Source organism: Prorops nasuta, unplaced genomic scaffold (genome assembly GCF_024137725.1).
Source record: "Prorops nasuta isolate Cenicafe-Biocafe unplaced genomic scaffold, Cenicafe_Pnas_1.2 PNAS00003, whole genome shotgun sequence".
In the NCBI taxonomy this organism is placed as follows: domain Eukaryota; kingdom Metazoa; phylum Arthropoda; class Insecta; order Hymenoptera; family Bethylidae; genus Prorops; species Prorops nasuta.
In genome coordinates, this window is record NW_027116800.1 from 1,549,112 (window position 1) to 1,576,886 (window position 27,775).

The 27,775-nt window shown below is 44.9% G+C and overlaps 1 protein-coding gene across 1 annotated transcript in view; it reads right to left on the minus strand.

Moving 5' to 3' along the window:
• Sox102F (transcription factor Sox102F) overlaps positions 1-24,039 on the minus strand; it is a 39,306-nt gene extending 15,267 nt beyond the window's left edge. Inside the window, exons 1-4 of the mRNA XM_066747037.1 lie at positions 23,119-24,039; positions 13,317-13,447; positions 12,422-13,109; positions 7,918-8,140 (exon numbers count right to left, since the gene is read on the minus strand). Coding sequence (XP_066603134.1) covers positions 7,918-8,140; positions 12,422-13,109; positions 13,317-13,447; positions 23,119-23,135 — 1,059 coding nt within the window. The 5' untranslated portion in view covers positions 23,136-24,039. The remainder of the gene's footprint in view (positions 1-7,917; positions 8,141-12,421; positions 13,110-13,316; positions 13,448-23,118) is intronic.
• Positions 24,040-27,775: the final 3,736 nt, after the last annotated feature.

Consider the following 27,775-nt stretch of genomic DNA (forward strand, 5'->3'; position numbering starts at 1 on the left):
GGCACTGTAGCCGAAACGCATTATCTGACGCCGTCTCCGCCACTGCCGTCCGTCGCGCTGCCACCGACGCTTCATTCTTCCTCCTCCGTATACCAACACGCTAGATTATATGTATATGTTTCTCCGTTATCTTCGATATTAGTTTCCTTGCCTCGTGACGAGATTAATAATTTTACACCGGGGAAGCTACACTTCCTTAACCATTTTTTCTGAAATTCAATCTTCTTGTATAAATAAGGTCTAAGAGGTGGAAGGGTGGAGGGGGTGGAAAGCATTGCTGGTGAAGATTTTATAATAGAATGAGAGTGAGATGAAGCGAAGAAAAATTTTATTTACAATTCCAAGTTTTATTTCATTAATTTAATCGTTTCTCTTATAGTGTAAAGAAAGTTATACAGCCTTGAAGAGTAAACATGGATAAACTATAGTATTGTTATACAAGGATCTTAGTCGAAGAAACACGTAGGATAAAATTAAGACGAAATATTCGTTCAAAATTTTTGTTTTAATAATTAAAAAAAAAATGATTCCTCGTTCCGCATAGGGAGGCTACAAAGAGTGGGAGGGTCAAGGGGGGTGAAACACGTTGTACTGTAAGCAAAGACAGTAGTCGAAAGAGAGTAAGGTGAAATAAAGGAAAATTTCCGATGCGATGAGATGACGAACTCGCGACGTGCACTGGGAGATAGAGAATAAGTAGAGAAGGGCGCGTTGGCATCGCAGTGGAAAGCTGAATGGACGCAAGAGTGAAGAATACAATAGAGCACCGTTAGCGTAGCCGGAAAACGAACAATGCAGCCTCCTGGATTCAGTTAACAATCCGTGCAGCGAACATGGGTCGCGTCGATAGATAAGAGAGAATGCAACTGTCAAGAGTCGCAACAACAGTCAACATCCGGTGTGCGAGGACAATCTTCGCATAACGCGGTGCCGCACACAGACACACACAATCCTTGTCAATTACAACACTGCGAAATCGAGCCCGAAAAATTGCATAGAAGCAAAGTGAAGTATTTAAAATCTTTTTCTGTATTTATTTTTACTAATAATATACGAGCGAGCACTGTGTGTATATAAACGTGCCCTTTATACGCATTATTTTCGAGTGGAGTAAAATTCTGATTTGGAAAGATAATCAAGATAATTAAAAGTAAGCGTAATTTAGCTTGAGAGCATAGTTTTATTAATTTTATGGTCTCCACGAGTCGCTAACGATCCGCTGGAACAATGAGGCACAATGTTAATGAGAAAAGTAATTATGTGAGAGATGGTTTTCTCCCCAGGAGTTGTTACGCGCAAGGAGACCCCTTAGACACTCGGAGCCCGTAATACAAGAGCCGAGTGGTGGTCCAGACGCCGACGTCGACGCCGACGCCCCCGCCAATAAGGTATACGACGCTACACGCTACAAGGAGTAGCCAAGCGAAGCAGTGACTCTTAGCCTTTAGAATGCACTTTCCTTCTTAAAACAGTCTACCTACTCTGCCCATTTTCTCCCCTTCTTCACCCCTCCCCTCCTCCACATACACACCTCATCCTCCACCACGCAAACTTTAATGGCTCATCTAGAAAACCGCGAATCGTTTTTCTCCACTGCTCAAGACAATCATAATAATTAGCGGCTAATAACAATACCACAAGGCGTTCCTCCAAGGTGTGCTGAACACCAGGTGTATAATGCCTCGGGTCTGCGGTCTGGTGAAGCAAACTCGATGTATAATCAATGTTCCAAATAATAACCTGAATTTTACCTTTTCAAATCGCTCAATGAATAAAAATTATGCTCTTTAACGAGATTGTTTTACCTATATACTCAAAAATCACTTAATTATATATGACGTTATTTTTTAAACAAATATATCTCGAAAAAACGACGCTTTTTGCCTTGAAAAATGGGCTCCTGATGGAAGACAAGAGTTGTAGTGCCGATCATGATCTAGTCACTTAGTATTATATATGTACAATGCAAATAATTCCCAAGTGTTCTGAAGTGTATACGAATCGACGAGCTCTTTCAAATTTTTGCAATTTTCTGAACGCACTCAGTGAAAACTATCGATATTCTTGTGTGTATTGGTCATAACACGTTCATACGCGTGCACACCTGTTTGCAGCCAATTTTTGTACAATCGAGAGGATTTATAATTTTGTAGCTAAAAATTGCTTTAACATCTTTTACATATTTGTAACATAAATTAATTACAAACAATTCGAAAATTTTTTAAATATAATTGTTTTTAATATTTTACAATATTTAATTGATTGAAAGAAATGAGACAAATTTTAATTTTATTAAGAATTGTACCTTTATATATTTCCCTTTTGCAGTAAGTCTTTTGTTTGCGAATAAGTATACCAATCGGGTTTCCCCCGTTAATATTTGCATAATAAAATAAAGAGGTAAATAAATGACGTGTACGAAGCGAGGTTTATTGTGCGTATAGCTAGGAATGTACACCAAGAGAATCGAGCGAATGCAAAGACCTCTCCTTCAATCCTATAATTGTCACTTGGGACTTTAAGATCATTTAGAAATCGTACAATGGAATCTTAACGGTGTGATTACTTTCGTCGAATGCAGAGGTATACACGCACTATGCAATTGTTGCGAGTGCTTCAGTCTTGACGAAGCGATAGAGAGATGCTTGTCATATGCGTGAGAATCGTTTTCAATCGATAATTTGATTACATCCAAATATGACGATGCATTTTTGCAGCGGTCCGCGGGATCAGAGGTCCAATCATCTAAAACGCAAATATTTCCCATTTTTTTGTTTTTTTTTTTTTTCAAGAGAATTCATGTTTTTCTGAGCGAGTCACGCGAGTAATTGAACGCCATTGACTCTTTACTTCCATTGCAGAAATGTTGTATACAAATTTAGATAGAAAGTAGTGTATATATAGTAATAGCAGCTGTAAACAGATTAGTAAAAAGTTGTTTATGACAGGAATAATGAAGCAAAGAGATACTAGTGAAATACGAGAATGCGAATGAAAAAAGGAAGAGGTCGTATGAAAGCTCGAAGGCGCACTTTGAGGGGGTAACATCCGCCAAGGAAACTTAATGAGGTTAGTTGCAATTACATGCATTAGCAGGAATCGCGAAAGACGGGAACAGCAGGAGCTTGGCAGTCGACTGACTAACTGTGAAAGATGGAAGAAGGGCTTGCAGAGTTTACTTTGCCGGATTTGTGTGGGACAAGGACAAAAAGTAAGCAAGAGAGGAAATAGTGAAAAATGAGAAAGTGTTTGCAGAGATATAAGTTTTTCAATGGAGGATAATGAACAAAAGAGTAATAAGAACGGTTATTAAAGAAAAAGATATGTTCGTAAAGATAAAGCTTATATTTATGAATAAAGGGTAAAAGGTCAAGAAATATGGAAGGTAAGTGGAGAAAATAGCGTATTTGTGAAAATATAAGCTTATAAGCAAAGGGCAAAATTCAAAGGAGAAGCTAGAAAAATATAGCGATAGGAATATCCTTTGTGCAAGTGTAGGTTGGTAAGTAAAGGACACAAAATAAAGGAAACGAGGCACATAGTGAAAAACGATGGAGTTTGCAAAGTAAAAATTTGTAAGTGATGAAGATGAACAGGTGTGGGAGAAGGGAAGGATAGTGAAAAAAGTAGCGCGTTTAAAAAATTAAATATTGCAAGGTTACAAAATAATAAGGGAAAGGGGAGGCATAGCGAAGAAAATACGCGCTTGCGAGAATAAGTAGAGGGTAAAACGCAAGGGAGAAGGGAAGTGCAGTGAAGAAAGTGTAGAGCTTGTGCAACGTTACATGTTTTTGAGCGAAGGGCAGAAGGTAGAGAGGAGTGGGGGAAGGATAACTAAGGAAGTAGCGCGTTTGGGGATGTAGAATGCGTTAACGACGAAGCGACTCTGTACTGTCTGGTGTACAAACTCTGGATAAACAGGGAGAGGGGGGGGGGTTGTGGAAGGGGATGAGTTACACGCGTCGTTGCTCCGCGATCAAACGAGCAACGCCGCTAAGCTGTCGCGATAATTCTTTGATCGAGAAGCTCGAAAAGCTACATTTTCCAGCAACCACCAAGAGAGGAGTTGTTCAACGAATTATCGAACCCCGTTTCCTCGCATTTTGAGCAAATTCAAAGAGAGAAACGACATCCTAGTTTAATAAACGACCCCCTTCCACCCACTGCTGCTTCCATATATTGTATTTAAAGTCTGAAAGCACAACGCAGTGTGGCAGAGCTTTCGCGAGCGTGGCTCGGGAGATAATATTGCGGCGGAAGGAAAATTCGATGGGAAAGTTGTAGCAAACGAGGATGATGAAGAGAAGAAAGCGTGATTCGTCTGGGGAAAAGTTGTCGCGGGTGACTATATACGAGCTAGCTTTTGTCTCGCTTAGCGAGGCTGCGACTATAAAGAGAGGGGTGGGTGGCGAACGTTGTAGCGTACGAAACATAAAGCACACACACACATGCATAGTTGCTTGGATGGATCGATACGGATTTAGCGAATCTCGTTCTCGTGGGTCGTTGCAGGTGCAGTGGGATGGGAAGGGATGGCGAGTGGTGTATACATTGATATATATATAGGAGCGTGGGGGTGGAGTGGACGGTGGACGCTCGGATACGTTTGATACAATATAGTATAAGCGAGATTCACAAAGTAGCATTCTATTGACAGAGAGACCGACGCTCGTCGGGTCCGTTGGTGATTATACTTGGTGATCATATCGCTCGCATATTGACAAATACAGAGTTGTACACAGAGAGATGGGAGTGCGGGGGTGGGAGGGGGTGTATGGCAGAGAGGCGAGGTCGAGCCAGCCTGTGTGTTTCTGTTTCTGTTTCTGCCCACTCCCTAACCATCCCTCTATTGACGCGTATCTCATTCTCTTGTCGCTCTCTCCTCTCTACGAGCGTCTCTCGTTTTACCGTATCGTGCGTCCTTTTCTAGGCACGAATCCCCGGGTCCCGCGGAACGACGTGGCGGCGGCCCGTGGGCGCTCCTCGCGCACTGCTGCACACAGCCCGCCCACCGCCGCCCCGCTGCAACCCACAATACACCGCTAATTCCCACGAAGCGGTCGAACCGATACGCAAATGGACAAACGCGTCTGCCTATACGCCCCCTCGTCTAACAGCCAACCGACCACCACCACCTTTCTCCCCAAACTCCCAACTAGACCGACCGCCCGCGGGATTCACCTTTCCGACTATACTCGCGCGTAATAACCACGGCATTCCCTCTGTTTATCCACCGGCGCCCACAATTCTATATGTATGTAGGAACACGTAAAAAAATAATTTCAAATCGATCGTTTGTTGCGTACGAATCCGTCGGTTTAAAGACGGATGAGTACTACTGTCTCGAAAAAGGGTGTGTAAGCTTATGCTCTCTCTCTCTCTACATATATATATATATATATATATATATGTATAGAGTATATGTAGAGAGCGAAGTTGAAGGATCTCGACTGGGCGTGACAATTCGGTGCTGCCGTTGGTGCTTCTGGCGCTGCTGTTGCACAGGTGCCGCCGCGAGAGCAGGTAGATTATAGCAGGAAAGGCAAAGGAGGGCAAAGGAGGAAGGAAGGAAGGAGAGAGGTGGATTCTTGCTCGAGGCAAAGCAGTCGAGTCGAATCGCCCACGCAAATCTACTGCAATGCCTCGACCCGAACAGTTCCGAAAAGAATCTCACTCTTATACGCGTGCGTGACTCTGGCTGTTGCTTGCCAGGAGCTCTCCTTCGTTCTCTCTCTCTCTCTCTCTCTCTCCCTTGTCTGATTCAACAGTATCCGTGTTGGTGCTGCACACCTGTGCCGTGCAGAGGCGGTACATGGCATCCTATAACGTATAACAGGTGGAAGAAGAGAGAGAGAGAGAAAGGAGAGGGAAAAGATCCAGGAGGCCCCCACTCGACCCTGAATCTGCCAACTCGAACATTACTATACGCCCTCAGCGACCCGAGAGGAGGAGAACCATCAGACTACCGCCTTCCTCCTACGTCCTCTTTTCCTTTCTTACCATTCCTCCTCTTCCACCAGCCGCGATCCAATAATACTACAATTCTTCATCGTTCCTCTCCTCCTCTATAAAATTCATCAAATCTAGAGCAGAATTATATACCAAAGATATTTCGAGAGATCCCAACTGATCAATGACTACCGCGAGACAGAATTTTACCGAGAATAGAGGAATCGATTATTTATCGCCAATGAAAATCAAGATATAGACTGGGATAATCGTCGATGAACGAGGGATCGTTACAGCGAGGAATTAATAAGACAGGTATTAAGAGAATAATGACATGGCTCGCGAGCGATAGCACTAATATCTAAGAATAATCCAGTTACGTGGGACAGGCGAATTGCCAGGCGCGGTATTAATTCGCTTCTGAGAGGTGCCTCGTATTATAAATGTACTATAATTACAACAAAAGTTGATTTGGATTTCGCGCGGTGGCCCTTCTGCCCCTCGGCATATCGTGTAAGCCTAGCTGCTATTTAGCGCTATAATTTATAATCCGTTGCCGCATAAGAGCGTTATAATAACCGCGCCTCTGCTCTCTCAAAGGTCGTACGGTAGTAGCGCTGTATGGGTATTGTGTGTGTGTGTGTGCGTGTGCGGTACCAGCAGTGTACATGTATAGAGATCCGACGAAACGCACCTCCATCCTAGCCAGCACGATCGTTAATGTTCATCGCAGCTATGGCAATTGCGAGTCTATACCCCGTACCAGCACGACCGGTCGTGTTTACTTAAATGCATTCGCAGAATTTCACCGAGGGGCAAATTTAGCGGGATATACATCGGTAAAGAAGGAGCATCATTTCCACCACGGCGCAGCACGTAAATGACCGATGTAATAACGGCAATACGCGCGTCGTATTATCTGCACGCGCCCCCACTTTTTTCTCCTGCCAAATCTGCCTACCTATAGCACACACACACACACACACACATGTACGGACGAAAGAGCGCAGCTCAGCTTCCTCGCGTTCTTATCCCAACCACGCGATGACCCGACCTTTTTTTTAGGGTCGACTGAACCATATAAAGAGCTAGACTCCTTACCGATGCTCCCCGGCGCTGTTTCTAAAACTCTCCCTCTTCCATCGGTGTAATTCCAATTTGAAAATTTAATAGGAATATATGCGGTTAAGGTCCAAATCGGGCCAGATTTCCTGTCATTGCGAGATTTATCACATCCCGTGTCTTTGACTCCCTTATTAATAGCAGCTCATTCATTTTCCCGATATTCGATCGTTGCCATAGTGCTGTATAGCCAATCAATTGACAATTAAAGGGACGCGTAATCAGAACCCCCACTCCTCTACACTCCTCTTCGATATACTCGCTCCATGTGTGTTAAGAGCGAAAAATGTGTCAAATCAACCATGCTCGATCAATTTAGCCGACTGATAAATATGCAGTGTACCATCCATATATTACCAACGAAATCTCATTTTTTCTCGGATAGACGTCCCGGGAACGTTGCATTTTTTTTCCAGTTTATACGTCGATTAATATTACTCGACAGGGCAGCTTCGTTCGAGTTAACGGAATTAAATGCACTGTCCCTTATACTTAGCACTGTTCGTGTCTGGTTAAAAACACTCGTACATGCGAGAGTATGCACGTGTATGGGTTAATAATAGCGGTCGACGAGAACAGCAACGTTTAAGAGAATGGTCGGGATATAAGCCGAATATGTATAATGTATTTCTGCAAATTGATCTGACACTTTGTCAATCCGACGCTCCTCGAAGAGCTCGTTAATAGAAATACACCATGTATCTGGCCTGCGAGTGAATTAACCTAGTACGCTAGTTCAAAGTACCAATTTGGAACTACCCGAAGAATACCTGAGGTATATAGGAGATAAATAGAACGAGTGTGTTACGGGAAATTAATTTGCACTGATAATGACAAATTCGTTACCTTGGATTGGTCCTGCTGTTGCAGCAATTGTTCCCTGAGCAGTTGCAATTGCAGAATCATCTCGGATAGCCTGCGTTCCTTCTCGACGAAACTCTCGGCGCAGAGAACCCTGTGGAGGGCTGCTGCACCGTCCTGCTGAGTTTGTCCTTCGCTGCTTCCTATCGTCCTTCCGGCACCCGTCGGTGATCCTGCCACGTTATTCGCCACGTTGCCGCCGCTTCCGCTGAAAGGTCATAGGTTCTTTGTAAGAATACCTTCTATATATATATATATATATATGTTTATAGAAAAAATAACGCGGGCGAAGGATAATTTCGAGTAAATTGCTGGAGGAAGGGTTGGGGCGAGTTGCGCCGAAGAGAATGAAGAGATGCGTCAGCCGGGAGGATACGGCAAAGTGGATGCAGGTCGCGCCGAGGCTAGGCTCGGGGATCGCTTGAATAATAGATAGGGTCGTAGCCGCGCATAATCACGGTGAACTGAGTGTTTGCGCCCGTGATGGAGCCCTTCCTCCCACGCAACGGACGGTTCTTTTATGTCTGAGAAAATGGACCACGAATAAGTGATACAGAGGCCTATTGTGCTCCGCGCGGAAGCCATCGTGCTGGTCTTGCCGCCAGCGAGTCTCTCCTACGTACGCGCGAACCTACCTCCACTCTCTCCCTTCCACTCGCGGATAGAGATTTTGCAGATCTGGGCCAATTGCATCGATTCGATGCCCAGTTTCGACGCTGCTTCTTCGCCCTTTATTATTATTCCACTCGTTCGTTCATTATTAAAAAAACCGAACAATTACGCTTTCGCGCCGAATAAAAATGCAAGGAAAATCGCGTGGATCACGCGTTCGCGCGAAGAGACGCAAACGATGCTTTTCGAGTCAATGTTTATTTATATCCGCGGTGCACGAAAAAAGCGAAGCCGCGTGATTTACGAAGCATCTCTCTCGCGCGAAACTTTATATTCCTTCTCTCTATACCGTTGTGAATTGTTTTCGAATAAAGAGGAAAACAACTTTTGTCAAAGTTCAATGCTGTTACCGTCAGTAGGATAATAATTATACCGTATAGCCGTTGGTAATTGTTCGATAAGGAATTCGAAGCTGAATTGATTGTAATGACGTCGTATAACGTGGAAAAATATTGAATGGAATGGAAATTGTTGGCTATTGAATAGGAACTATATAGTGAAATGCGTATAGGCATATCGTATGTGTCCAGGGTGATTTATGAAAGTGAAAGACGCGTGTTTCAATGTAATGTTCGGCGATCCGATGCAAATGCCAATGTGCTGCATGCTTTTTTTACTTCAGCACAGTTTGATAACTGAATTTGCGTTAGCTGATTATTTAAGTGAGACGTCACACATGTTGATAATCTCTCTCTCTCTTTCTGCACCGTGAGCATATTTCTAAAGAACAACATATACGTGGCAAGACTTCCTCATTGACCAACGAGGCACTCGTGCCTCTATATCTCGAGCAGTAATTAGATTTCAATGGCAGAGGCATCAGAGTCGGCGTTGGATTTCGGATCGCACAGTTTTCTCGCTATTTCTGTTGTTCAGAGCGCTGCCAAGTTCACACGCATTATCCACACATTGAAAATTATCAATCGACACGTTGCGTCTCTCTCTCTATCTCTCTCTCTCTCTCTTCTGCGCCAAACAATCGCGCTGCTGATTTGTCGCAAATTTTCAGCGTTAGATTCGCTTCGCTTTTACAATTATTATTATTATTTGGAAATGTTCTCTCGACTCGTACATCTATATATAGCCAAGGCGTCTATACCGCAGAGTACCCCGCAACGTGCACGCACGTACAACTAATAATAATATATAAAAATCTCAATAGCTTATCGGCTGGTATGAAAGGCTATAATGGATTTTACGGCGACGATCTCACAATCGTGGCTCATGACGTAAGCCGTCGCGATCATTTAGAAGCGCGCGTGGACAGTCCATACTCTGTCTCGTTCCATCCCGTCTCCCCCCCCCCCCCCCTCCCCACTATACCCCCCGGGCTCGACTTTGTACATTGTGTGCGCGATTCAGCCAGCCGCGCCGCTCCGGACGAAAAAAACCCGTCGCCTTCATCATCTCGCTACAAAGAATCAATTCATTGACGGACCTAATTACCTACGACGTCTATTACAAGAGAGAACGCACCACGTGTCGGATGCAAACTACCAACAATCTTCTGCACGAACAATAAGAGCCAGTTTTGCTTTTTGCCAGGATTTTCTTGCTTCTTTTATTCTGCTATATATTATCTCTGTCTCTTTACGCGAGTTGCGAGGAAACTACGAGAAGAAAGAAAAAAAAAATCCACTGTGTTCCATTGTTATTTCTCGAAACTTGAAGTTTTTTCAGGGATAAACTTTGAAGGATTGTTCTACTTTAGATAGCGATATTACCGTATCTCGAGTTTGAATTGGTCGACATAATCGAAATTTTTATCTATACCCCTTTTCTTCTCTTGTCTCGGAGATTAGTGGACCATCAATGAATCCTTTGTTTTTCAGCGGATATTTTCTCCCCTCTATACCAGCGAGAAGCGCCTGCTGCTTCTTTCGTTTAGTTTCGTTTCGTATCGCAGAGTTTTCGTTTGTGACGCGGGCCTGCAACATTCTTCGAGTGTACGCACTACAATGAGAGCTTTTGAGAGCAACAGCAGCACCAGGCTCGCTCTGGCCGATCAGCCTTCTTCTTCTTCGTCGAGTGTTTCGGATTTCACGGCACTGCGAGAAGAAACCGAGCGATAGAAAAAAAATCTATTTAACCGTACGAGAGCACGAGTTGCTTTTCAATAAACCTTGCAGAAAGAATTAATCTCCTTGTGGATGTATCCAATGAATTATTCCACTGGTTGTATTATTATCTTTCACTATTTCTATTTGCCTTTTATTCGTACGAATAGTACGATCTATTCGCGCTTCAATTTTCCTCAATAATCGATCGACGTGTCGCTAAATACGCGACACGAATGCAAGCTTTATGCATTACCGATTAAACAATTAGCAAGAAGCTACAATAACACGCTAGATTGGAATAATAATATGCTCGAGCAGATCGCTTAATAAAATGTTTTTAGAAATCGTTTCTGCAGCCTTTTACCCAGCCTGAATAATTCCGTGAGCGCATTAAAAGTTTATCGGGTTTTTCCGATGGCATTTTAGTTTTAGGCGCGCATTAAATATAAATTACTATAGCGTCTGTAGCATTCGTGTCAATGTAACACGAATCACTGATACAATGCTACGTTCGTAATAGAGAGTATTACGATTATTGTGTAATTATACATGACATACATACAAATGTGAGATAGGAAGAAAAAATTGCAATCGTCTTACGCAAAGAGCGTCGGTCATTTCTTCGTTTAGAAATTAAGCGCTTATCTTAATACTCGCTCGTACGTGTAAGCGTGGCACACGTATACGTTAAAATGAGAGAAAGAGAGAGAGAGAGAGAGAGAGAGAGAGAGAGAGAGAGAGAGAGAGAGAGAGGGATGTCGGTTGATTTTATGCCACTGATGCCAACATCAGTTGCTCGTCTCATTTCCTTCGAGCGAGAAGGTATTTCCTGGCGATGTTGGGCCGTGCCGAAATCAACCGGAAGTGACCCATCACACCTACCCAACCTAAATTCAAGTACCCTAGTACCCAAGTATCCAACTTTGCTCTTCCTTAGTCGTTTCTAATAAAATTTACAAATTTCAAACTCTACATTCCTCGTTTATAAAGTACACTGCAAATTTTATTTTAATACAAACATTTAAACAGTTGCTTTGTACAATTTTCCATATGTCTCAAAAAAAAAAAAAAAAAAAATACTTTACAAATAGTGTCTATTTAATTCGATAATTTAGTGTAGTTTGTAATAGTAGCAAATTTGGAGAAAATTCGTGCTGGAATTACGCTATTTGTATGAGAAAAGGCACCTTGAGATAAAACAAAGTATACAAATTGATTTAAAATGTAATTGCGATGTATTTACGTAGGAAGTTGCAAAACCTTCACAAATGGAACATCCTAAGTGGGATAATGCTCGAATATCGCCTGGAGATGATTATCGTCGTTTCTCGAAGGATTTTCGGGGCTCGACAAGGACGAGGCTTAAACCGAGTAATAATGCAGTATTTTGCGCGGTGGTCTAGGATGGTAAATAGTTGATCGGTGCGATGCTGGTCAGTTGCAGTCACGACACGTCTATCATCTCGTAGCGACAATTTGCGTGTTGAACGCTTCCTTCTACATACACACATAATGGTTAAACGAATCTCGTGACTCGTTAGCGCGAGAGAATCGATATTGGTAATCCGCAAAGCTTCGGGGCTTTGGCATCCTTGCAACCTCATCGCTATATACGATCCGGTGCACCTGGCCAATAATAGTACGTAGCGCAGAAATAACGCTTATAGCTTTTCAACGGAAATGCCGAGTTGTTGTTTAGAAACCTCCGTGTGTTTGCGCGCGCAGCTATAATGCAATGAAAAAAACTTGAAACTAACCTATGCGTATTGTGTCCGGTCGGCGTGGATGACCTTGAGGGAGTGTTCCTTCTGTGATTAGTCGTGTCGTCTTGCAAGGACTCACTGTTCATTTTACAAGTGAGCCTCTTGAGCACGTCGTCCATCGATCTCTTGCTACCCGCCGCGGTGGGGTTTCCTCCGTTGTTATTGTTATTGTGATTACTGCTGTTATTGTTGTTTTGCGTAACGGTGTTGTTATTGTTGTGCGGATGATGAGCGTAATAGGAATCTACGGAGAGCAGAGTGGGCGGCGAGCCGCACTCGGATGAGCTGGCAGGTTCGATGATACTGGCAGAATTCGACTGGTTATTGTGATGATTGTGATGATGATGGTGATGATGGTGCGAGTGGTAATTGGTGGAGGGGTTCGAGGCGTTGTAATGGTGATGATGGTGATGGTGGCGCGGAGGGGAGGATTGTTGTTGAAGATGCTGTTGCTGTTGATGGTGGTGATGAGGAGGATGATGATTCTCTTGATTGGAGAGAAAGAGGAGGCGCTGGCGTTTGTTCGTCCTGAGGGAATTTGGCGATGGGGCTGGTGAGTCCCTGATGTCGGGCTCGCTGGTCGTGGCCGGGGACGAGCAGCCAGAGGAACCGCAGTCTAGCGGCGGCCTCTGGAGCGGATAGCACTCCTCGATGTCGAGCTGCGTGGCGGCGATGGTGCTCTCTTCGCACGTGACGTCACCGGTAGCTCGCGCCGCGCTTGCCACGGAAATCGCTTCGCTACCGGCAATAGCAGCAGCAGCGGCAGCAGCGGCAACAGCAGTAGCAGCAGTACCACAACCACCACCACCACCACCACCACCACCACCACCGCCACCACCACCACCACCACCACCTCCACCACCACCACCGCCACCACCACCACCAGCACCACCGCCACCAGTCGATACCGGTGAACTCGTCTCCTCCTCCTCCTCCTGGCTTCCCGCCACTCCACCCACGCCTCCCCCGCCCTCCGATAGCTTCGTTGGTGGTGACTTCCTCTTTGAGGACATCCTCACTCTGCAACACAAGTAATGCTTCGCTCAGTTCCAATGCATCTCCAATGAAACTTCTCTAGATAGTATACACAAGCTATACAATAATTCGCTAATTAATTCTCTAAGATTTTGTTCGCGAAAAACCAAATGGACCGCGATTCTGCTCCTCGCAGAGTCCCTTAATTGCCAATATTCGCTGGGACTGCCAGCCATCGTCGGACGAGGGAAGTTTCCTTAGGTCTCTTGCAACCTTGGCTGTGTGTATTCTCTCTCTCTCTCTCTCTCTCTCTTCCTCTCCCTCTCCCTCTTAGTCTTCTGGACTGTGTGTACCACGTGCAACCTGCTGGCATTAATTTAGTTTCGGCCTATACTACCGAACCATTCATTTCCGTCTCCAAATTACTAAATCTAAATCGCGCGATTGACCGATGTCCGGTGGAGAAGAGTCGCGTACGTCCAAAGGAAATTCCTCAAGATTCTCTCTGTGCGAATTTCGCGAGAGAAGCGATCGAGCGACGATGATCGCACCACGACCAACGAGACGATCATCGCTTTAGCCTTTGCTAACGCATTAGCTTACATAACGCGACGAGAGAGAAGGCGCAATAATAAAACGCGATTATCGGACGTGAATTATTGTTGTGTGCGCGTGTCGTAAGATTCTTTGCATCGATCGGTGGCGGCTAGATGCGGGAGGGAGGTGGGAGAGGTAGGATACGAACGAGTGAGTGGCTGATTATCGCGGCTATCGAGGTTGTAGGTCAGAAACAGCCGACTCGTTAGAGTCGAGAAAAAGGATCGGGTTTTTAGATAGATCTGCCTAAATTTCTATTTCAACTCTAACCCTCCGAAAAACTCTCATCTCTCCCCCCTACCTTCTATTCATTCTCCTATATATATACGCTTCGAACGATATTTATCCTGCATCGGTTTATTTGCCTTTTTCCTCGCGAGATCAATTTATGCCGTGAACCAATATTAAGCGAGTTTCGCATAAAAACACACTTATTCTTCTTACAAGTTATTCGTAAAAAATGAATCGGTACGTAATCAGGTAATTCCGCGCGTTTAATGATAGTGACGTTTTTTTTTAAATGGCTCGTTTCATTATTCGCAACAAACACTTGTTTTTTTCTTTCGTTCTTATCGTCGCGTCTTTGTCGTCAATTTCTGCTTATTTTATAATATTGTTTTACGGTTCTGGTATGTTAATGAGCGGAGGTAATCGAGATTCTAAATCTGTATAGAGCGTCGTATGCTATATATGTACTATTACAAGCTGGTGCAAAAAATGTGCTATCAGGAACTTTGCTACAATCGAGTTAAAGGCTGACAGCGATTGTTAACCAGTCGATTATTATTACGGTATATCTCGCGAGCTGCAAAATCGGATCAACAACGAATTGGTACGCTTATTGGATGGACATTTTATTATACCCTGACCATTCGCAAAACCCAACGAACGATTCTTCGCGAATCGTATAGCCAGGCAATGGAGAGAGTGGTCCATCGCTCTGTACTCGATTGACCCGGATAGTGTGACGCGATAATATCCCGAAATTCTTTTCCCTCCTTATCTATCGTCCGGATACACAAACAAGCCTGAATTGGCATAAAGAGAGCCAGAAACGAGAGCCACAGAATTTATTTGTCGACACAAGCACAATGTAGCGACTAAAATTAATTCCGATAAGAGACTAACATTAATAGAGATTTCTAGGTTTGCAACACATTTAGAAATATTCTCTAATTACACACAAAAATTCTAACGTGTTTGGGACGAGACGATCTGCGAAGACAGAGGTCGCGGGGAGGGGGTGAGCTTTGAGTTTTCCGAGGTTAAAATTCTTTTCTCTCGCCGTCTGCTCGTCTCTCGGTTATGCCTCCGCGTAACGGACTTTCCATCAACGTCAAGTTGCCTGTTTCGTCTCCAACTCCCTCTCTGTCACTCTTCTATTTCCATTGTTCTGGGAGGAGAGGCCGAGTGTACGCTAGGTATTCGTGCTTCCGTCTATCTCGCGCACGTAAACACTCGTGTCGCTTATACACGAGGGAAGTATTTCTGTCGCCAGACTCCCCTAGCCTGGCATAATTACTTCGCGAAGCGCAGAACCGAGCCTAGGCGTTCTAGAAGCGGCCGAACGAAAACAGAGCGCCGGAGGAAAAAAATATTTTTAACCGCCAGATGCCATCGGAGCTTCGTTCGCTCGGATCACGACGCGTGCACACGCACTCCTTTCCCCGTTTCCTTGGCTCTTTTTTTTTCTTTACTGCCTTCTAACCACCCCCCCCCCCCCCTCCCGTAATAATACAATGCATCGATGCTTCGAAACTAAGGCGAGAAATGGCAGCGGAGGAAGTTCAAAGAGGAAGGCGATAACTCGCCAGTTTTGCGTGTATACTCTATCTGGCGTATTGTGCTTGATAAGAGTGAGAATGTGGAGGGGCGATAAGGGGGGGGGGGGGGTGGGGGAGAGGCACAGTCCGCTGCGAGCGCGACGAATCAGCGAATCTCCCCCTTTCCTGCTCCCCAAGTACTCTCTCGCCGGCCATGCAATCTTCATTCATTCAGATACTGATTCATTAAGTTCGTGAAACGGACGGTTGCGCAAGTACCTTTTCTTTCGTGGATACAGAGCCACTACGCAATAACCGTCGTTCCAATTCTATCTTTTGAAAACGAAAGCGCGTCTACTATACACTGTAAGCATCTGGCACAATGGACCAGTAGTTGCGCAATGCATAACAAATCGCTGCTAACAATGCGACATTAGACAGGTGCGGGGACTGATTAATTGGGTCAACTATTTCGGTCGACGGAACTTTTGCACGTTTTTCCATGCATGGTCGAGACAGTTTTTCCTGTTGTGCTCCTCCGTTCGCTCTGTCGATAATAAAAATGTTGCTGCTACATTGTAGCTTATTGTGCATATAGGAACGTGGTCTTTGCCTCGCGTTAATTCGGCCTCTCAATCGCAACGCGGGTCTTATCGGGAGAGGTCGAACATCCCAGCTACGCTCGTTTCACAGATAATGTATAGATGTTATGACTATATTTAATATTACGCTCTATCTTTATCACGGTGTACAATAGTGATCCAACAGTGATCAACCTCCGCGACTTTTACTCGATAGTATACGACCGGGAGCACCCCTCAGCTGCTAAGACAAGCGTGGCAAGCTTTATCATTCCTTATAATAAGTTTTAATGGCATATCGCACTGTGGCAAGAAAGTTAGTAATGACCCAATTATCAGTGTTAAACGCGTTTAGAAAAGATCCAATTCACGATGATAACAATAGAACGTAATCGTTCCTCTGCTCTCGACCATACTCGAATTCCTCCATTTAGTTTATCATCAATCCTGCTGTTTCAATTGGAGATTTAGAGAGCTTGCGAGTTCTCGGTGGTTTGTAATATTTCAGCTTGGCACTGATCGAAAAATGATCCTGAAAGTTCAGGAGAGTGTAGAAAAAGCTAGGGGAGGGGGGGGGGGGGTAATGGGTGGGTGAGCCAACGCTTGACTTTCTATTAGTGGCACAATGGGAACGTGGTTTTTTGGGGATGCAGCATCTGTTCCAGCTCAAGTAGCAGAACAGAGCTGGAGGCAGCAGAGGCAAAGTAGAAGAATAGAGGGGAGACGAGAAAACAGAAGAATCCTGTGAGAGAGTGGGAGGGAGAAGACGTTGCGAAGCGGATGGAATATGGTGCCTAGAGCCAACTCGAGTGAAAACCATCTACAAAATGCTTCTAGATAGCGAGTTCCTCGTGGAAAGTCGACCAGTGTTGATCTATGTTACGTGTACGGTATTACTGCGAAGCAATTGAGAGAAGTGGAAGGTGGAAGGGTTTGTAAATATTTCTCTCAATCCCAAAAATTTCTATCGGCCTAGTTACAATATGCTATACAATCGGTTCCTGAATGTGTACAAATATTTAGAGATTTAGTAGAAATCGGTGGAGTTTTTTCAACAAAGTCTATATATAATTATATCAAGGGTACCATCGAAGGAAGGACATAAGACGTGTCTCTCGATCGAGGAATCAACCTGGCGATGAACTTTGGATGACGGAGTAAGACGGAAGGTTTAAGATGAAGTTGGTGAAAAGCGTAATGCACATGTAGCTAGGAGAAAGCCATATCGTTAGTATTCTTTATAGGAGCGTCGTGGGATATGCTCTACATAATGGAGTCCCAGCTAGCGTCTCTTCTTTTGAAGCCATGTCGGTCGATCTCTTGTTTATGTATGAGCGGGTGCGACCACACTTACACACAGAGCTAAGCTAACCCTGCAGACACGCACGTAACGCTAACACCAGAAGCATCCGTTACCCTCCCCCACCCCAACCCCCCTCTTGGAACCTCCTCGTGCCGACATCCAAAGAGAAAGAAAAAAAAAAAAAAACCAAAAGAGACGGAAGGGAGGGCCCAAGTCCGTCCAAAGTCGTCGGTTTTCACGAGGCGATGAGAAGAGCGTACAAATGGACAGAGACTCAACTAGAAGAGAGGGAACCACATTTCGAACATGATCCCGCCTAGCCGTTGTAACACCAATCATTCTCACTGTCCCTCTCCAATGATTTTCAGTCTTTTCGAATTTTCCAATTTTATTTTCCTATTTCACACTCGTGTCTTCGTGATAGGAATAATTCCTGTTACATGAATGGTAAGGACAGAGTATCAAAATAAACAAAACGTGACAATCAAAACTATATTTGGAATAGGCTATTGTCTACATAATCTTATAATTTCGCTTTTGGCAATTTTCCTATTATTCTTTCATGCTTATTTCTTCATGATGAGATTAATTAAATCTACACGACAGTAAGAAGACGAGAAGAGTGTACAAACGGACAGAACCGGAATAGCACGTTTGTAAGAGAATCTCTAATACAAATTACTTTCACAGTCCTTCTGCTGATTTGAAATCTATTCGCTTCTATATAAATTTTTATTTTCTTCTTTCTCACACTCGTTCCTTCACGATGGAATTAATTGAAACCAGCAGTGCTACATTACGGCAGGAATAAGAGGAAGAAGACGAAGAACGAGGAGAAGACATAAGATTTGTAGTGTTCGAGTTATATCGACGGAATGAGGGACGAGTATGAAGAGTAGAGGCGACGGGTGCGTATCGGTATTGGCAAGAAGCGCGCAAATGAAGCAATGAAAGCGAAGAGACGGATGAGAGAGACGGATTGGCGAAGAGGGATGGAGGTGAGGGGAGGGAGGGGGGGAGTAGTGGGGGGGGGGGAGGGGAGAAAGAGAGGGATTATTAATTTGCGCTCGCGCGAAATCGAGCCGTCGTGATTAATTGCTGTAACTCGATTACGAGCAGAACGAGCGTACCACTGAACTTCACCGAGAGAAACGAGATTAAAAGGAACGACTGATTGCGGGGATCGACGCTGACGTTGATATACCTATTAAAGCGGTCGGTCGTTTGGTGCTGTTGTTATTGTTGCTGATGTTACGCGTCTACTTTGTGCGAGCTATAAATAGCGCCTAAGCTGCGGCGTACAATAAATTAATTCGTTTTATTATCGAGCATGCTGTACATTGGACAATTTCTCTTTCTTATTGAAAAAAATCAACAACGAAGAAGCATTGTCTGGAAAAGATGTGCGAGCAAAGAATCGTGTCTCTGACTTTCCAAGAAAATTCTTGTTGAAAAGAAGAAGAGAGTGCCCGATGTTTCCATACGAGAGTCAAAGGTTACCGGAGGTTGACATAAACGACGAATTTGATGAGAAACGATTGAAACAAAAATCTAAACGACGAGGACAGAGGCTGGCAGTTGGGATAATGAAAGAAGAGGGAATGGGAGAGGGATCGAAGAAAGAAAGAAAGAAATAGGGAGAGGGTCTTCTGACCGAGTGCGGGTTTAAGAAGAAGTGGGGCCATGTGTTCAGTGTCAAGTTGCTCGAATCTCAGACTCTACTTCCTTGCTACACCCCGCACACTCGGTGGACCACCGACCCTGTCCGAACGCTCCACCAAACAAATGGGAGTGTCCGTGTGCGGACCATTCTACTCTAACGGCTAAATCAAAAGAGCAATGTAAAATAAGCGTTTGGTGCACGCTCGAACGTGCCTTGACACTCCAACTCGACTTTCGGGCAGTTTTTTGGACGACTTGAATAATCTAAGAAGAATTTTCACATTGTGTCTCTTAGCGCGTTATTATATAGGTTTCAAGTGTATATATATAATAACGCGTGTAATTATCGAGTTGGTTTCGAGTGAAAATTTACATTTTTTAATTCTTTCGTTCCTGCACTTTACAGTAGTATACACTTGTAACGTGTAATTGGGAGCTTAACGAATGGCATAGCTTCAGGAGGATAGACAGAGCTGAGAGGAATCCGAGGAGGAAAAAGAAGAGGGAGAGTGAGCGAGGTCAAGATAGATTGGTAAAGAGGCTGGGGAAGAAAAAGGACTGCTGGCATCGCGAGAGGGCACGCACCGATGGGAACAAAGCACGCAGCATCTGGAACGCGTTAGAGTTCTCCGCTATCACCCCCGCTCCCCCCCCCCCCCCGCCCTATACGTAAACGTGACACTTACATACTCCCACATACACAAACATCGTTTTCCATGCATTCGCGCGTTTTCCTTCTTCCGTCTTTCTCTCTCTTTCTCTTACTGTTTCCCGTCCATAATCATACTCGAATAATACAGAAATTCCTGCCTGAATAATGACGAGAAAAATATTGTAAATTGAGAAAAGGTCTACATTGATGATGTAGCAAGATCAATAATATGTACGAGTTTAGGAAGAAATATACAAAATATGAAGTACCCAGTTTTATCCACGTTGATGAAAAAATTAAAAACTTCCAGATAATGGGCAGCAAATTTAGCAAAATTTTTCTCTCTTGCAGTCTCACGATTATTGTTCACGATTACAATAATGTTATTCGCGTTGAAATTGCAATTTGTGGAATCGGGTAGGCACAAAACTATACAAAAAGCAACGAAGGAAGGACGCGTTCGAGTGAATCGATAAGAATAATGTGCATCGAGTTGCTGCTGTTAATAAATTTACTGCACTTTGCGATGACAGTGAGTCTTTTGGTAGGAAATTAATCCGCACTCTGTATAGAGGGCAACAAAAGATACGTGCGTGTACAATCGTGGATACGTGCAGGCTACGGTAGACATACACATTTATACACTTCAGTTATCGGTTCCTCTATTCATACATCCCGATGGATTTCAGATTAACAGAGGGATAACGGACATTGTGCGATTTCTGGATGACTATGTCCGACCACTGTGCACACCTGATTCGTTTTTTAATCGGCTGAAATACTCCGGACTGAAATACCACCACTACCACTACTATATCTACCTTGTGCCATCCACTAATCCTAAATTAACGCGCGCGCTCCCTGCTTGATGAGAAAGGGTCTATCTGTCGTGCACGCGTACACTCCGCATACGCATTTACGAGTGATAAATATCGCGGAGGTGGTGGTGAAAAAAGAAACCAGAGAGCGAGATAAATATCTTTTGCGTATATAATAATAGAGGTACAAGTAAGCAGGGATGCTGAATAACGATGCGCGATCATGACTTTGAGCTTATCAGCTCACAGGAAAAAGAATAGCTATAATGTATGAGGAAAGAATTAGTCCATCCTGGCAAATAGTATTTGTTACAGATAATGACTTTTACGGTCTGCTTAATTCGACCTTGACCTTACAGGAAGGCAAATCAGTACGAGCTTTTACGCACTGCGAGCACATTTTTCATTCTTACACTGATATTTATTAGTCGCTCAAAGTCAAGTGCAATTCTTCGGCTTGTATAACGATATCGTAAAAATTGTTTTGAGAAACGTTTCCACGCACACGCGCACGTTTCAATCGGTAGACGTTTATCAATCTCGTCGTTGGTATTAAAATAGCACATATATATATGTGTGTATACGGAGATCTATTAATAAAACGTTTTATGGCGAGACATTTATTGTTAATAATAAGCTCGGTAATTTTCGAGAGAGTTTTTCTTCCGCGTGCAAACGGTCGAACGTGCAAGCCGAGGGATCTCTTGCACAAGAAAGAAAATTGACCGCGATTTATCATTGTTTACGTTATCAGCGTGATTCCGCGAAGCAGGCATTATACAATTTTCACTCGACGTATCGATGATCAGTGAAAAAGAAAAGGCTATCGCTGCTCTCTATTTTTTTCTCTCTTTTTTACTTGACTCTGGTCCAGCAGAAGCCAGAAGATTTTATGCCTCGGCGATTCAAAAGTCGTGCTTTGTCTTTTTCGCGGCAAGTGATGCAACGAAGATATATATATATATATATACAGTACGAATCTTTATTGTCAAGCGTTACGCGCGGATTCCGAAAATCATTTGTCGCTCGAGATGTCACACATAATTATAGAATTGTCTACATTTCTCACTCGAGATCGTGCCAGGCAAGATTTTCGGTTTCTCTCTCTCTCTCTCTCTCTCTCTGCACACCACCGGGTGATATCGTGCTCTACATAAATTTTTGCTCTGGAAACGCGGTGACTCTCGTATCTTTTCTCTAGTGCGCCTGAACGTGTGTGTGTGCGCGCGTGAGTGAACCGACACGTTGCAATAAATCGCGCTCGGCTGTTTTAGCAAAGAAACGCGTATTTTACGAGAGGTATAATATTGTAACGAGTGGCGCGATTATTTTGTCAAGCCCGATTAGGACGATCGTTTGATTTGTGGCAATCATCCTGTATCGTTGGATAATGGTTTCTCGAGGAATGCGAGAGAGTATAAGAGAGCGACACGAGCAAGTGGGAGAGGAATTTTTCGAGGGTCGCCGGGAGAGACTCGAAGGGGATCCGAAGGAGAACCGAAATCTGGCGAGTTAGGGTGAGTGAGACAGGGTCACTGGGTCAGATGCGTTCCACGCACCGTCTCTCTCTCTCTCTCTCTCTCTATCAAAAGTCTGCTCATTCACTCTCTGTCGCTTTGGTCGGATGTCACTTTCCTTCCCTCTCATTCAGCATATGCTTAGCCACTGCCTCTTCGACCGGCAGCAGACACCACATGCACGCGCTTCTATTTAATCGCTTCACCCATACCAATGCACCCTCCTCTATCTACGTGTACAGCCAACTACCGAATCTCAACGCTAAACCGAACACCAAATTTTCCTAAGCATCGAACAATTTCACCAAGAACCGTAGCTTCTTCGCGCTGTACACGTGTTTTTTGCTCAAGAATTTATCTCTCTCTCTCTCTCTCTCTCTCTCTTTCGATACACGTGCGTTTTTACGCCGTACCAGAGTGCTTCTAACTTTTTACGCTTTTCCCAGACGTTCCTTTTGTTAACCGCGTGTTACAGTTTTTACGCTTCTATTTTGTTATCGTTTCTTTCTTCGATAGTCGTAAGCATCACAACAAGGAATGCTACTGGGCTTACGATTATTAAAACGACAGATACGTCGAGGTGAAAAACAAATAATAGGAGATTAACGAAAAACATTGGCAGGATAACAGTGTGAGACCCAGGAGTGAGTTTTACGGTTTTCCTAGTGAATCGCGAGAGACGGTGTGATAGAGAGGAACACATACATATATGTATATATAAACACATTAGAGAGGATGTAATGGAGAAGAGCACGTGTTAGCAGGTAGATGAAATAACACGAAGCGGCAGCAATACACACTCTCGCACACTGACACAACTCACCTGCCGAGCGTGCTCATATCATCCTGCTGGTGGCTGGTTAGGCCGATCCAGGAAGTTCACTGGTCACGTGCACGCGCAAAATAACACCTCGCACAGACGGGCAAAAAAAGAGACAGGATTAATCGGGTCAAATCACAATTCTAACCAAGCATCAGCAGCAGCAACAGCAGATCCAGAGCTTTCGACCTTGCGACGTTTACGAAAAGGGATCGCGCGTCACTGGCCACGTAGCACCGAATATAAAAGAAAAACTTGCTCGGCGTTGTTTGATAGAATGGTCGAGTGCAGTCGGTATACCGAAGCAACAGATTACTCTTATCCTTTTTTTCTTCTCGGTCCCCCTCTCTCTCTCTCTCCCTCTCTCTCTCTCTTTGAGCACCTCAGGCCGTCATCCTTTTGGCGGCAAGTCTCCCTTCACTCGTTCCTCGCGTCGACCGCAGCTGCAGCAGCTTCGCACCTGACCAAGCCAGTAGCGAGACTAGAAATTGTATCCGGCATCGACGTCGACGCCGACGTCGTCGTCGACGTTACACGCGGCGAGCGCTTTAGCGTCGTGCTTTTCTCGCTCTTTCCGGAGGAGATTGGTCGCGCGGATCGCGCGCTCCGCTCGACGAAGACGTTACTGCTCGCGAAACGAGGATTCTCGCAGTCGGGGAGAGGAGAGCGGAAAGGGGGAGAGGAGAGAGAGGCTCGTGCGCGGGAGCAGCGGCGCCGAGTGGTGGAAATCCCGAGCGAGGAGCGAGACGAGGCGTGGTAAGAGAGGCGAGAGTGTGTTGGTGGCTCGTGGTATATGGTGTGTACCAGTGGTGTGGTGGTGGTGGTGGTGGTAGTAGTGCTGCTGGCGGCGGTACCGACGCGAGTGCACGCGTGTCTGTGAGAGCGTGTGGAACGCACGGCGTAGCGTGGCGTGGCACTGGCACACAACGGCATACAATGGGAATAATCACCGCGTCGGAGCGTCGACTGACCGACCGAAGCGAAGCCTCTCTCGTTGTGCCTGCCGTTCTCGCTCGCAGCCGCTCGCTTCGTCCTCGCGCGCGGAGAGAGCCGCGCACAGCCACACGGACCACGGCGGAGCGGTGTGTGAGTGCAACTCCAGCGTGCAGTGCGCGAGCGCGGCCGCGCGCACACGTGTGCGCCTGCCAGCTTCGCGATTTTCATCCCCACCGCCGCAGCGTCGGCGACGCTCCTCTCTCCCCCCCCCCTCTCCGCCTCTTACCCGCGCGTTGCCCTAGCTGCTGCACTCTGTACTATCCCCACTCCGCTCTATAATCTATACTCTCTCGCCGCCTGTACAACCACCACCAAGCGCTCCACCTCTTCTTCTTTCTCTTCCTCTTCCCTTCTTCTTCTTCTACTTTCTCGTCTCTCGCTCTCTCGCCGAGCGTGGCTGCCCCCACGCCTCCACCCCCGCCAGAACGCACGAGCCGGTGGGACACAAGCGATTTGCCACGCCTCCTACAGTTTCGCTCTCTCTCTCTCTCTCTCTATCTCTCTCTGCTCACGCCCATCCACGTCGCCGACGTCGTCGTCGTCGTCGTAATCATCCTCGTCCTCGCCCTCGTCCTCGTTTTCCTTATCGTTGCTCCTTCTTCTTTTCCAATCTCTTTCTCATTCTGGTCCCTTGTGTCCCGCACACCCATATATCGTTGCGTCCACATCAAAACTACTAGCCACGTTTCTCGCCCTGTATTACCCCCACCCCTTCCACTCTTTCCCTTCTTCCTCCTACCTATATAGACGCTACTGCATCTCTTCATTCCTCTCCCGCTCTTCCTTTTGCTCTTACGACCTTTCGTTCAATCGACCATCCCAAACCTTGCTTTCTTACGTCAGGGTCCTACGATCCCCCTCCCCCCCCCCCCCCCTATCCCTCATAATTCCTTCGCGAACAATCGTTTAAAGGTCCAACCTGTATCCTCGGAGATTCACGCCTGTCCGTACAGGTGCACGCTGCTCTCGCATCGAGCGAGAGCGATGCGAACGGGTGCTAATTGCAAAATGGCAGTTTTGCAATTAACAATTGCTCCTCTGTAGAGTGGTGCAGCGAGTCTCCCTGCTGACGCTATGGACCGACTGGGCGTATTCGCAGCAGAACGCCCTGTAGCGTCGATCACAGCCTGGCCGAAGCATCTCGGTGCTATTGGAAGAGGCCGGACAGTGTGTCGGTAGGTGCCAAGTGGCGATAGTCTGCGAGAGGAGAACGGAAGTGGATGGAATTGGATGCCGTTCACTCGGGATTAATGTGGTTTATTGCTTATAAAATTCCAGAGATCGACGTGTACAGGGCGTTTCTGAACCATGTGGAAGGGCTGTGCATATGTACAGGATGTACCTGCGGGAAAGGTGGAAGGATAGACGGAGGAACACGGAGGAAATGAAAATGGCGAAAATAATGGTGGTGGCGGTAGCGGTGGTTGAGCACGGCACACCCTCAGGCAGCGGCATTCGGTTCGGCTTGGCGGCGGCGGTGGCGGCGGCGGCGGTGGCGTCGGTGGCGGTGGCTTGGCTTCACTGTGGAGAGGTGGTGAAAACCGACCAATAGGACGTCAGGCACACCCGCGCAAATCACAATGCTCATTGTTGGCCTCGAGCCGTCCGCCCACAACGCAGGTCCTTCGCTCTTTCCCCTGCGTCATCGCGTGCCCCCGCTCTCGATCGCCTCTTATTCCTCCTCTTCTCTACTCCACAATTTCTCTCTTCTTTCTTTTCCACTTTCTCCTCTCCACCCAAAACGTCTTCCTCGAAATCAACGAATACATAGATTGCGAGGAGCGAACGAATTTAAGGAACGTATATGTATATATAGTTTATTCTTCGCATGGCTTTATCCCGGATGGCTATAGGGACACGATATGCGAGCGATGTGCGCACGTACTAGATATAATTATGAGCCGAGCACACGAACCTGGCTTCCTCGTAAGCGCGTATGCATGTATACTGTACTATATTAGCATAGATGGAGTATTATGGTCTACTACTCTCGCTGTTCTTACAAAGAGAGAGAGAGAGAGAGAGAGAGAGAGAGAGGGGGGGGAGAGGGAATGAGAAGGGGGAAAAGGGGTGGCAAGGAAGAGAGAAACGGTGGAGATTCGAGAATGGCGTCGATGCGCATCCCTTTCATGTCCTCCGCAAAGCCCATTCCCCACCTCTGGTCCTTACCTTACCCTGTGTGCCACTCTCCCACCTCGCCCCCTCGCACACCCACCACCCTCCACCCGCCGACCCAGTACATTCGCCTTCGCTGCCTTGCCTTGCCATACTCGTCCGATGCACCATCGCTTCTATCTTCCACTATTCCGCACACTTCCCCTAGGCTTTCCTTCGACTCGCCTCACAAAAACTTAATACAATCCAAACAGAAATGCCCTTTTCCAATTTTTCATCCAAACTTTACCTCTACGGATATTCGATGAAATAACAAGAAAAAGCACAACTTTGCTTTCAGAATTACTATATATATATATATATATATATATATATATAGATACAGACTTTAAAAAATAGATGTTTGTTTTTTCTCTCTTGCGAAAAGCCACGAGCGAAATTTTTGTTTTCCGATCCATGGTGGCGTAACGAGTCTTTTCACAATTTGCATAAGCCTAACTGGAAAAACATAAGTTTATGAAGTTTTAAAGTAACTCTACCGCAATCAGGCGATGCATAATCGGCTTTTCCAATATAGCAGAAACTCCTGATTTCCATCGACTCGCATTTCTTCCATATAAAAGCGGCTGGACAACATTCCGTCATAAATTATGATGCTATAGTCGAGTAAACTCTCTAAAAAAGTGCTGCGTTGATTTGCTCCTAAATTTAATTGACACGTTAATTACTATTTGCACGGTATCTGGGAATGCTATCGAATAATAAGGCTAATGATAGATCTAATAAAACTATATTTGCATAAATGTAGAAATGTAGGAATTACGTCTATCCCGATTAGGAGATGATTCTACGAAAATAATAATTCATGACTACTATACGCTGAAACGATGTAAAAAATCTTCTAAAGTTGCATTAGAATTCTTAACAGACTAGAATTTAGTTTAGGAAAATTTTCACATTTCCTTATAATTGAGTCGATTACTTCTTATGCGATTATGAATTAGAATACTGTGTCAAATGACTCATTAGTCAAGTGCTCTATTATTTGCAGCTTTTTTATAAATAGAAATTGCGACGACTATACAGCTATTTAAAAGCAATTAAAGTTACAGGAATTTTCGTGGTGTTTCGGGTACCCGTTGCATGGCTTCTCTCAAAAGATCGTATTGTGCAAAATAAAAGTCATCCTTGGTTACTATTGGCTCAATGGTAATGTATTCTCTGAATAAGATGAGACATGTACCATATTACAAAAGATTCGCGCAAATTTTGTGCTAATCTCCGTGAAAATTGTTGCCTTGAGTGAGAATATTTCTAAATGCTGTGCAGAAATATAAGCGTTGCAAAAATCTGCAATTAATTTTCTAGAAATGTATATAGTAATGCTAGTTTAATATTTATCGAGTTAAGAGACAATTATTTATATTAAATGTATAGGGGAATTTATGTTAGCGTTACGAATTAAGAAATTATTTGACACGCAAAGCGTCAGCTGACGAATTATAATTTGAGATAATAATATTTTAATTCGAAAGAACGTGCTATAATC